Source organism: Triticum aestivum, chromosome 4B (assembly GCF_018294505.1).
Source record: "Triticum aestivum cultivar Chinese Spring chromosome 4B, IWGSC CS RefSeq v2.1, whole genome shotgun sequence".
In the NCBI taxonomy this organism is placed as follows: domain Eukaryota; kingdom Viridiplantae; phylum Streptophyta; class Magnoliopsida; order Poales; family Poaceae; genus Triticum; species Triticum aestivum.
The window spans coordinates 8,771,007-8,782,374 of NC_057804.1; the positions used below are offsets into that span (position 1 = coordinate 8,771,007).

Below are 11,368 nucleotides of genomic sequence, written 5' to 3' on the forward strand. Positions count from 1 at the left end.
CCTTTTGGTCCCGGTTGGTACCACCAACCGGGACCAAAGGACCCCTGACTGGGCTCGGCGCACAGGGCCACGTGGAGGCACATTGGTCCCGGTTCGTTTTTGAACCGGGACTAATGGGTGGAGGTATTAGTAACGACCCATTAGTCCCGGTTCATGAACCGGGACTAAAGGCCCTTACGAACCGGGACTATTAGGTGTTTTTCTACTAGTGACTTGATCATCACCGGCGCCGGCAATAAAGAAATTGCAGCGTTCAAGGAGCAGATGAAGAATCCTGTTTGACATGAGTGATCTTGGACTTCTGTGCTACTACCTTGGCATAGAAGTTCAACAGAAGGCCGGCGCTATCACCCTCTGCCAGGGCATGTACGCGGCCAAGTTCTTGGATGTAGCAGGGATGAGGGGGTGCAACCCTGCAGACACGCCGATGCAAAATCGGCTGAAACTTGGCAAGACCGGCGCCGGCAAGCCCGTGGATGCCACACGATACAGGAGCATCGTCGGGAGCCTGTGGTACCTCTGCAACACGAGACCAGACATCTCGTTTTCTGTTGGCATAGTGAGCAGGTACTTGGAGGCGCCGGCGGAGGCGCACTGGGCTGCTGTCAAGCAAATACTGCGCTACATCAGTGGCACACTGAATCATGGCTGCTGTTCCAAGCAAGGTGGTGCAGCAGCACCGGAAGTGATCGGCTACAGCGACAGCGATCACGCCGGCGACGTTGACGATCGGCGGAGCACAACGGGAGTATTCTTCTTCCTCAACTCCAGCCCGATCAGATGGACTTCTCACAAGCAGAAGGTCGTCGCCGTCTCGTCTTGTGAGGCTGAGTACATGGCGGCGGCAACCGCAGCCTGCCAAGGCGTGTGGCTGTGCAGGCTCCTCGGCGGGCTCACCGGCGACACTCCGACAAGGGCGAAGCTGCGCGTCGACAACAAGTCAGCGATTGCTCTGAGCAAGAATCCGGTGCACCACGACAGAAGTAAGCACATTGACATTCGATATCATTTCATTCGTGAGTGCATCGAAGACGGCAAGGTGGACGTCGACCACGTCGGCACTGACGAACAGCTTGCTGATTTCCTCACCAAGGCGCTCGGCCGAATCAAGTTTGTTGAAATGAGGCAGAAGGTTGGCGTCGGAGTGGTGAGCACCGAGCGTCAGAATTAGGGGGTGAAATGTTGAACCTGTATTTCCTAGCCCGGTTCGGTAGCTAGCTTAGTTTTCTTTCAGTTAGCAAATAAACGGCCAAGTCACATGTGCATGTACACGAAGGGGCCGATCTTAGTTTCAGTTAGTAGTTAGCTCTCTTGGCGCGGCTGTTAGTGTTACATGGGATGGCATGCAGCGTAGCTCGCGGCACGCGCGCATCACTCGCACGTTGAGCGTCGTGGGATGGCACGGACGGTCTGCTCGCATGTGGAGTTGATCTTTTCCTTTGTAATCTCAGTACAAATAAGAGGAATGAAAACGGGAAAAGCTGCAACGCAGTACGCAGCACAAAACCACCTGAGTCATCGTCCTCCTCTCGCCATTGTTGTCGTGAGCTAGAGTTTGCAGGTCTTCCTGGTTCCAACATCTTCTATGGAAATCACAGCGAGCAGCCTGCAGTGCACTTCAATGAGGTGGAAGCCCTGCTGCAGCAGCTCATGGAGTGCACCTCCAGGTGATGAATTGACGATGATAAATCTTTTCTTTTCCACCTGCTTATTTTTAAATGTATGTTTGTTTGCCGGCGGCTTCGATTCAGATCAATTTGTACTGCACAAAGGATTCTATTAAAAAAATGTTAGTTGCACTGTCAAAGAATTGAGTTTAGTCCTATTTCGTGTAACGGAGTTACTGGCATCCCAGTTAATGTCAATGGCATTATGAGTATATAAAGTTCTCGTTTTTGCGTATTAATGATATGCGACTATACTCGTATCACTAACGTGGTTTTTCTAGTTTGTCCACGACATCGATGTTGTTTTTATCCGGGTGTGTCGGCATAGGTTGTGTAACTCATGGGGCACGACCGCACGAGGTTCATGTCGTTTGCGGAGCCCATCATATAGCCATAGATAGAAGATATGAGGTTAGTCGTATGTCTTATGTAACGGAATTGTTGGTACTCCTGCCAATGGCAATAGTATAGCTTGGCGAGGGCAACTTTTGTTGTTTTGAGAACGCTTCTTGTGCTATTGAATCTGCTGTTCAGGCAATGTCATTATTCTATAGGTTGACAATAAAAAATTTGTCGTTTCACAAGAATGGTAATCATCTGCTATTCTACGTAATGCCAATGGCCATTTTTTCGGTTTCTCCACTGGAATGATGTTGTTTATATTCAGATGCGTCGGGCGCGTGTTGTATACTTCATTCGGCTGTCGTATAGCCAAAATTATAACACCAAAATTTGGTTGTAACTTCGTGTAATGAAATTGTCGGTATTCATGACAGTGTTATTGTGCAACAAGAAAAACTTTTTTGTTTTATAAATATTTATGGTACTCGTACTGATCTGCTATTGCATGTAACGGCAATGGTTTTTTTTCTGGTTCACCAGACAATTTATTGAGTTAAAAATCGTGATTGGAAATGGCTACTTGAGAATATTATTGAGTTGACTTGTTAGTTTATGATAAGTTTGGTAAGTTTCTAATTTCGTGAACCACATTCTTTTTGTTGAACCTCGCCTGCAGACACTTCCATAATTTCAATGCCAGAAAATACGAACCTGGGTCAGAACTCAATACCTTATTACAAATGTTACACCGATAATCATTCGCAGCACTGTTTTTCAATGTCTCTATGTAAACCTGCCAGCTCATGTTGTCTTTTATGTCCTTATTTTCAGCTTATACCAATCTAAAATTATTAAGAAGTAACCTGCTTTGCGTTGCTGATATTACTTGGTTGATTATCTGAATATGCTAATCTTTGATGATTCTCTCGTAATATGTTGGCTCTAGACTTAGGTTCATAGCACAAGTAAAATCTGATATTGCTAGAGTTTTTTCATTTTTAAAATAGAGGGGTACAATTTTCGAACCACTTCAACTCAGTTATGTTAACCTCTTCAGAATTTGACAATGTGGTGTGTTTGTATTATTTTAGGTGCCTCCTGTCATTGACTGTTGTTAGGAATAATGAGTTCAGTATCGTGCGCAATAAGTAGGAGATCATGATGCAGGTAGCACCTTATATGTCTAATGTTGGATATTGATACCAACTTCTCACTAATTTCATAATGCATAGATTGTCCATATATTGTTGAAGATTGGGGGAAAAGAACAACCTTTAATCTTTAATCTGATTCTTTTGACGTTTAGTTTTGGAGCGCTTAGTTTGAGGTTTCAAAAAGTCTCATTTATCTATTAAATATTTATGTTGTAATTTTGTCATCGCATTTGATATATGTATGTGGTAGCTATAAAATAGTATTGGAACTTGTTTGTTTCCAAGCTTAAATTAAGCTTCTCAAAATATCCAAATAAGAAACAGAACGATTTGTAATATGGCTGATTAGTAAAAACATGTGACTTTAGTGCCATTGTGTGCAATAGAATTGCCGTAATAATTTTTGGGAAGGTACTTGTTTTAACCATTGACCTATTATTCATCTTCGGATCCAGCTACAGGAGCAGATCGCGGCCTCCTCAGTAGTGGCAAAAAAAGGGGAAAGATCATGGCCCCATGTGATCCCTTGCATTATGGGGTGTATGTGTCTCTGAAGACGTGGCAGTGTTCAAAGGGTGTCTAGCATAAGAGGTTGTGTGTGAAACCCTGTGAATGAAACTTGTTGTGATGTGTCTATGTATGTTTATCATGTCCATAAACTTGTGCGTCATGGCTGGAGTGGCACTACGGTTTACACATGCCTGCAGGCCATGTGTAAACCCTCTACCTAATTGGTAGATATGTTAAACATCTCTTTTCGGTTGAAATCTTTAGTGTGGCCTGCTAGAAGCACGATGGCACCACAGACATGCCGGGGGACGGGCAAAATAGAGGCGGTGATCGGCGGGGTGACATCGTCCGGTGTTCACATAGCCGCAGACCCTTAGAATGGACGGCCCGGCACATTTCAAGAGCGAAACTTTTATTTGAGTGAAACTCAGGGACCGAGTGGTCCGTTCTAGAATTGATGGCCCTACCCATTTCAGGACCAGCATTACCATGGGACGGAATGTGTCTCCGTGTTGTTCGTAGTTGATGGGCTACGAGCAAGTGATAACACCCAACCAAGGGCATAGTAGAGCCCATACGGCAATCTTGTTGCATGGCTATCGAGTCAACCAGAAACCGGCGCTCTCATCCCTGGACACGTGGACAAACGACCGGTATCACCGTGCATGAGCAGCTCGAGCCGATCACCTAAAATTATAAAAAAATAATTAGAAAAGGAGGACTACCCCGGTCTTTGCATCAGAGTGATGGATGCAGCCCCACACCTAAAAGTATATAGAGTAAAGTTTCGGTTTTACTCCTCAAACCTAGCCGATCTCCTAAAACGATTAGAGGAGTAAAATTTGTACTTCTCCGCCTAGCTGAATTCTTAATTTACTCGACCTGGAGGCAACAGAGTAAAAGTTTTCTACGCGCAAAGGCCTCCTTGTGGCCGGCCAACGACTAACGTGAAGCTCCTTTATTGACGGCGGTGACCTTGCCACGAAAACTGCCTCCTCTCGTAGTGTTTGGTGCTGGTGGTGGGTTCCTGGACATGAGGCAAAGCATATGTTTCCACGGCGAGCTCCAGTGGCGGTGCGGCCAGGCAGCGACGCATACGTCCGAGCCACCCAACAGCTGAGCGCCGGTAGGAGCGCCGACAATGCAGACTGCAAGTATGTGGTCTCTGTCTACAACCGCGGCCTTGGTAGCAGCATTCTCGCCGCCGTGTCAGTGTTCGTCTACGCGCTGCTCACTCACTGTGTCCTACTCATCGACCGGAGCAGCGGCATGGGTGAGCTCTTCTGTGGTGTGAACGGTGGTGACTGAAACCTGCAAGTAAACAAGGTGCTCAAGAACAAGGTGCCCACGGCGGTGACTGAGACCTAAAGCAACATGCTGAAGAACAAGGTGCCCACGGCTGTGACTGAAATCTGCACGTAAGAGCACCTCGATGGGGTCGAACTCCTCCTCCTGCTCGAGCACGAGCATGAAGGGGACGGTTGAAACTAGTGCCAGCTTTGATTAGTGCAGGCAGACGTGTGATGTCCGGTGTGTGTGACGTCCGACTTGCTCGCCATTGTTGTCGGCCTGGTCACCATCATCACAGAGGCGCATAGTAGTGTTCGACGAAGTGTATGAACCAAACGAAAGTTTTACTCCACTAAATTTAGGGATCATCTAGAAACAACCGAAATTTAATGGAGCTCGCCCGTTTACTCCTCTATAATTTAGGGACCGGCTAGAGTTGTTGTAACACATCACCCACTGCCAAACGGCTACGTGAGAGACCCTCGTGATCCCAACAATACAACCTTCACTCCTCCTGCCGTACTTGTTCACTCCACCGCCACTGACTTCTCTCTATGTCAGCTCAATCCACTGGATCTCCTCTCCATGGCGTCCGCCACACTGAGGGCCCAGCTCAACGCCCAAATCGCCTCCATGTACGCCGAGGTGACCCAGTCCCCTAGCCATCCCCTCCCATCTAGTTGTGCGGTTGTGGGTTTTGGCTTGGCTAGCAAGACGGCTGACTTGGCCTTGGACGTTGCAATCCAGGGTGTGGTGGACGAGGAGACGTTCGAGGAGCTGTGGGAGGACATCACCGTTGGCAATGTAGTCCGCCTCTTCATCAACGCAGCCTACAAGATCCTTGACGACATCAACACACTGATGTCCGTACCGCTGTCCCCACGCCCTCTAACTTTCCCTCTGCTCTTGGTCTCGCATACTGACTCATATTTTGTGCTCTGGAATTCGCAGGGAGCAGCCTGCAGTGGACTTTGACGAGGTGGAAGCATGGACGCAGCAGCTCATGTAGTTTACGTCCAGGTGATACGACGCATAGGGGCATTTGCCTAGTTTCTTCGTATGCGTTAGTGGCACAACCTTGGTAAAATGCAGGCCTTATTTCCCCTTTAGGAAAAAGATCACGTATGTTTTAAAAATATTCATCAAATATTAAGAATGTTCATCATTTGTTAAATGTGGCCACAATGTATCTACAAACTGTTCATCATTCGTTTTATCAAAAATGTGTGTCGTGTTTTAAAAAGTGCCCGTCATGTACTTTAACAAGGTTTATCCCATATTAAGACAAATTAGTCCACGTTCAAAAATGTTCATCATGTATTAAAAATTGTTTTCCATGTAACTTGAAACCATCCATCACGTATTAAAAATAGTTCATCCTTGATTTTTATAAATTGCTGGATTTTTTTTAAAAAAGTGAAGTTTTTTATAATTACTGGGTTTTGAAATAAATAAATAAATAAATTTTACAGTTATATGAACACTTTTTAACACGTGAAATGTTTTAATTGCATGAACATTTTTTTATGAAGTCCTTAAACTCTTTTTAAAAGTACATGAACATTTTTTAGAAATACTCCCTCTGTAAACTAATATAAGTGCATTTAGATCACTAAAGTAGTGATCTAAACGATCTGATATCAATTTACGGAGGGAGTACAAGTAAACTCCGAAAAAGTACATGAACATATTTTTCAATGTGAACTTCTGTTTTTATTATATGAAGAATTTTCAAATTGAGCGATCAGTTTTTAAATTGCATGAACATTTTTATAACTGGTTGAACACTTTTTTAGAGAATGTGACCATTTTTACAAAGTTACAGGAAAATATTTCTTAAGTACGTGCACAATGATTATATGACCATTTTTAAATACATTGGTTCTAATTCCATGGTTGCGTTGATGAGCTGGTGGATGGGTTACGCATCGAGCAATCTTTTCCGTCTAATACGGAAAGGAAGCGCTCCTACCGGTTTCCCGCAAAAAAAATCAGGCACTCCAGGCCGCAGAGAAGAGTACTCTACACACAACTTTATTCTTTACTGGACGTACGCTAGCAAACTGCCGCTGTCGTCATCTCCCTCTGCATGCATGCATGCACGGCACGCCGTTTCCATTCTATCAATGGCGCCACGACGAGCCAGTACACTAAAGCCAGCAGTCGCGGCCAAAACGCCTCCGTGAGAGAGCTCGTGAGTCGAGCTTTATAATTACGGGATCCCATTCCATCCCCTCCACTCCTCGTCCACTCCGCCGCCGCCGCAGCTCCGATTTCCCTAGCGCGCCTTGCCTTCAGGACCTGCAAGCCATGGCAGCCGCCGCAATAAGGGCCCAGATCAACATCCTCATCGCCACCATGTTCAACACGGTGAGGCCCCCTCGCTCCTCCCATCAACGTCCCATCTACACTTTTGCTGGCTGACCTTTCCTTTGCTTTGGCGTATATCCGTGATGGATCTAGGGTCTGGTGGACGACGCTTTCTTGCAGCTGCAGAGGATGCGGGAGCAGGGCCGCGTAACCCCGGCCCATGTCGTTGAGGTCATGAACCACTTCCTCAACGAAGCCGAGAGGATCATCAACGACATCACCGGCCTGATGTCCGTATCCCAGCCCCCTCTCTCCCCTCTGCTCTCGTTATTCTCGTCTCGGTCGAATACAGACTCATCCTGTCTCTTCTCTGCGATGAGATTCGCATGCAGGAACGGGCCCGAGGTGGACTTCGACAAGGTGGACGACCTCGTGCAGCAGCTCAAGGTGGCCTGCAGCAGGTGGAAGCCCTTTCCTCTATGTCCCCCCCTCCCCCAGTCTTAACTGTATGTTTATTTTTTCGCTGCATCCATGTTGTGCGATCCAGATGTGTTTCCGTTGTCAGGAGTATGCCGTTCATGCTGTTTGCCCTGTCGTGTAGCCATAAGTTCAAGTGCTGAATTTAGTTTTGTTTCGTGTAACAGAAGTACGGTATTGATGCCAAACGCGATGCCACGGCTCCATGAGGAATACATTGTTGTCTCGCGAGCGTTCCTACTATTTATTATATGATATTCCGCTAATGGTAGTTTTTTCTGGTGTGTCCGTGTTTCTATTCAGACATGTCGTGTCATTTGCGGTTGTCGTATGCACGTAAAGTAGAAGAACAGCTGAGCCTAGTTGTGTTTCCAGTAACAAAATTATCCATTTTCCTACCAACGCGATGCTCTTGGTTGTCAATGATAAGCATTTCTTATAATAATTATATGCGCCAATGTCCTTTTCGGGGTTCTCCACTGAATCAATGTTGTTTCTATATATTTTGATAGGTTGGCGTAGAGTGTGTAGGTCATGACCCTGTGGCTCGTGTCGTTTGTGCTGCCGTATGGCCGTAGCTAGAATAGCCAAATTTACTTGTGTTATGTCTCAGCAAATGTTATGGGGGCCATCGACAATCCTGCAAATGTTATGTCTCAGCAAGTGAAACTTTCTCGTTTTGTACATATCTCTAGTACGGTACTACTTATGCTCTATCGCATGTAAAACCTTATTTTTCTGGTTTATCGAACCATTTATTGTGTTGACAGCCGTGATAGGAAACGACTCCTTGAGATATTTTTATGGCATCGCAAGTATGCTTATGTGTATCAATATGCTGCAATGGCGTTTAATAAGTATGATAAATTTCTAATTTCCTCATCTTGCTCTTTTTGACATATATCAGTGTTGGTGCTAAGAGATTGAACCTCTGCTGCGTGCAACACTTCAGTCCTGAGGCAAAAACCAAAGAAGGGTCAGTAGTCAGTACCTTACTACTATGTTGCAAATAATTATTCTTCACATCTTTATTGTTCACGTTATTTTAATGTAAACCTGTTGGTTGATATTTTCTTTTATGGCACTATATTTAGCTCATACAATCTGATATCGTCAAGAAATAACATGCTTGTTCACTTCATCTGCAACCACCTGATAGTTAAAACTTGGTTCATGACATGAATATGCCTCTTTGATAATTCAATTGTAACTTGCGAACTCTAGACTTATGTTTACAGCGCGACTTAAGTCTGAGATGGCTAGACTTTGTTTTTTCAAACAGATGTTTACAATTTCTTAACCATTTCAGCTCAGTTTAGTTAATCTCTCCGGATTTTGACACTGTGGTATATTTGCATTATTCCAGGTACCTCGCGGCACTGGGTCGTGTTAGGTTTCAGTTCTGCGATTTGCGCAGCATGTTCAAGATCATAATGGAGGTAGTCCCTTATGTCCCTATGCTGTATTTGTACTACCAACTTCTAACTTGTATCATAATACATTGATTGGTTGAGGATAAATGATTTTACAATAATCGTATTCTTTGTTGTCGTTGAAAGTTATATAGAGAGGTACTGTTTTGTTTCTCGAGCACTTTAGTTCGAGGTCTCTGAAAGTCAATTTTGGCTGTTAAATATTGTTGTTCTTAATTTCGTCATCACATGTTGATACATGTACGGGTTAGCTCTAAGCAGTGGAGTTTATTTGTTTCCCGCCATAAGTTAACATCGCCAAGTACCAGAATATGATAGCTACCACCTTACATCATGACTAATTTGTGAAACCATGTGAATTGAGCATCATTGTGCGTCACAAACATGTCTTAATCATTGACGTATTCTTCTTCGTTTGCTGCAGCTGGAGCAGCACTTTGCGGCATGTGGTCCTAAGTAGGAGTAATTGAGAGGTAAAGGGCATAGCCCCATGCGATCTCTCGCAAGATGGGGTGTATGTATCACTGAAGATGTGTGCAGTTTTCATTGGGTGTTTGGCTTTGGAGGGTGCGCTCGGATAGTAGCAGATTCTCGTCTCAGAAGTCCAGGCTTGCAGCCCTATGAAAGAAACTTGTTATGATTTGTGTCATTGTGTCAACTTATACATGTTTCTGTCTGGATGTTGGTTGGTTGTTGGTGACTTACTTTGTTGTATGTTGCTCTCTCTCTCTCTCTCCCTCTTTCTCTCTTACTCTCGGTCTCTCTCTATCATCTTGAGAGATGTTGTTGCCTCTCTTTTGAGCAAGGGTAAATAATTGCTAGTTGTCTGGCAGTGCTCAGAAATCATGCTACTTGCTGCTTTAGCTAAAAGAGCGTCTCAAAATATTTTGATGTAATTAAACATCTCGTTGCAGTCTGAAATCTTCAATGTGGCTTGCTACAAGTCGGCGGCGGAGCCAATAGCTGTATAAAGAAGCAGAGGAGGGGTTAAATGAAGAAGAAGTCGTGGACAACATCCAGGGGATAACGAAATTGGAGATCAGTTTGGCAGCATGAATCACGTTTCAGAGCTTAGCTAGGTTTGCCTTAGTACGAAACGGTCGGTCCCTTCACCCATTATAGCTCTATGATGATAGCAGGAACCTCATTATCTAGGCCACAAAGGTATTTAAATTAGAATGGTTCACAAACTATGAAAGAAAATGCAGGGCCACGTTCCCCGCTCTTCTACAGTTGCAACCCATGTCCACTCCTAAATCCTCATGTATTTGATGATAGCATATGCTCAAGTCTTGTAGGGAGCGGTTTTATAGATCACCAAGGTAATCAGAAGTTGGCCTCAGATTCTCCTGGTCTCCTTGTTTTTCCATGTTCTATGCCCCAAATTTTCCAAAAACTCAGCCACCAAGCACATAAGTCCGCACGCTGTACTAATTGCCCACATTGGAATTTCCCCTTCAAGAACCTTGTTCCTTTGGTTCCACAGTAGCCCCTAGACGGCAATAACCTAAATTTTGCTCCTCAAGGGTATCGTCAATATATCATCCATCATCCATAAGATCACACCCTTCCATTTGTGCCCTCTAGCTCTAGTACTCTAGTCTCGTCTTGCGCTACAGTAGGACAACATGTGATTTCTCAGGTCCATTTAGTTGTGTTTCATGTAGTGCAAATGTCGATATTCATGCCAATGTTCTGGCTTGGCCAGGGAAACTTTCCCATTTGGTAAATACCACTGGCACTACTAATCTGCTACAGCATGTAAGGCCATTGCTATTTTCTCTTGGTTTATCAAACATTTTATTCTGCTGATAACCATGACAGGAAATGATGGGCAACTGAGAATATTACTATGACACCGCAAGTATGATTATGTGTATCAACACCACATAGAGTTTAATAAGTTTGAGAAATTCTAGTTTCCTGTTTTTGCTCTTTCTAGCATACATGTATCAGTGTTGGTGCTAAAATAGTGAAGATCGCCTGCGTGCACTTCCGCCCGTTCTATGAGGCAAAAAGCAAACAAGGTCCAGTACTCAACACCGCATTATATATGTTGCACATTCATTATTCTCTAATCTTTATGCTGGTCAAATACTCTATACAAACATTTTTGGACAAAGGGTGAACTTTATTGGCTCAAACTGGAGCATCAAAAGGATAGAATCACTATGAGCACACAGCT

The 11,368-nt window shown here is 44.5% G+C and overlaps 1 protein-coding gene across 1 annotated transcript; it reads left to right on the forward strand.

Moving 5' to 3' along the window:
* Window positions 1-7,137: 7,137 nt before the first annotated feature.
* On the forward strand, window positions 7,138-9,887 carry LOC123094187 (histidine-containing phosphotransfer protein 2-like). The gene is made up of 6 exons (XM_044516246.1): window positions 7,138-7,333; window positions 7,427-7,563; window positions 7,666-7,734; window positions 8,658-8,726; window positions 9,117-9,189; window positions 9,608-9,887. The coding sequence occupies exons 1-6, from the start codon at window positions 7,274-7,276 to the stop codon at window positions 9,641-9,643; spliced, it is 444 nt and encodes a 147-aa protein (XP_044372181.1). The 5' UTR covers window positions 7,138-7,273; the 3' UTR covers window positions 9,644-9,887.
* The last annotated feature ends 1,481 nt before the right edge of the window (window positions 9,888-11,368 follow it).

Bases quoted from the DNA above. Each gene is read 5' to 3' on its own strand.
- LOC123094187 (XM_044516246.1), top strand. From the start codon at position 7,274: ATGGCAGCCGCCGCAATAAGGGCCCAGATCAACATCCTCATCGCCACC. The intron at 7,564-7,665 runs GTCCGTATCCCA...ATTCGCATGCAG, and splicing joins AACGACATCACCGGCCTGAT to GAACGGGCCCGAGGTGGACT. The intron at 7,735-8,657 runs GTGGAAGCCCTT...GACATATATCAG, and splicing joins CTCAAGGTGGCCTGCAGCAG to TGTTGGTGCTAAGAGATTGA.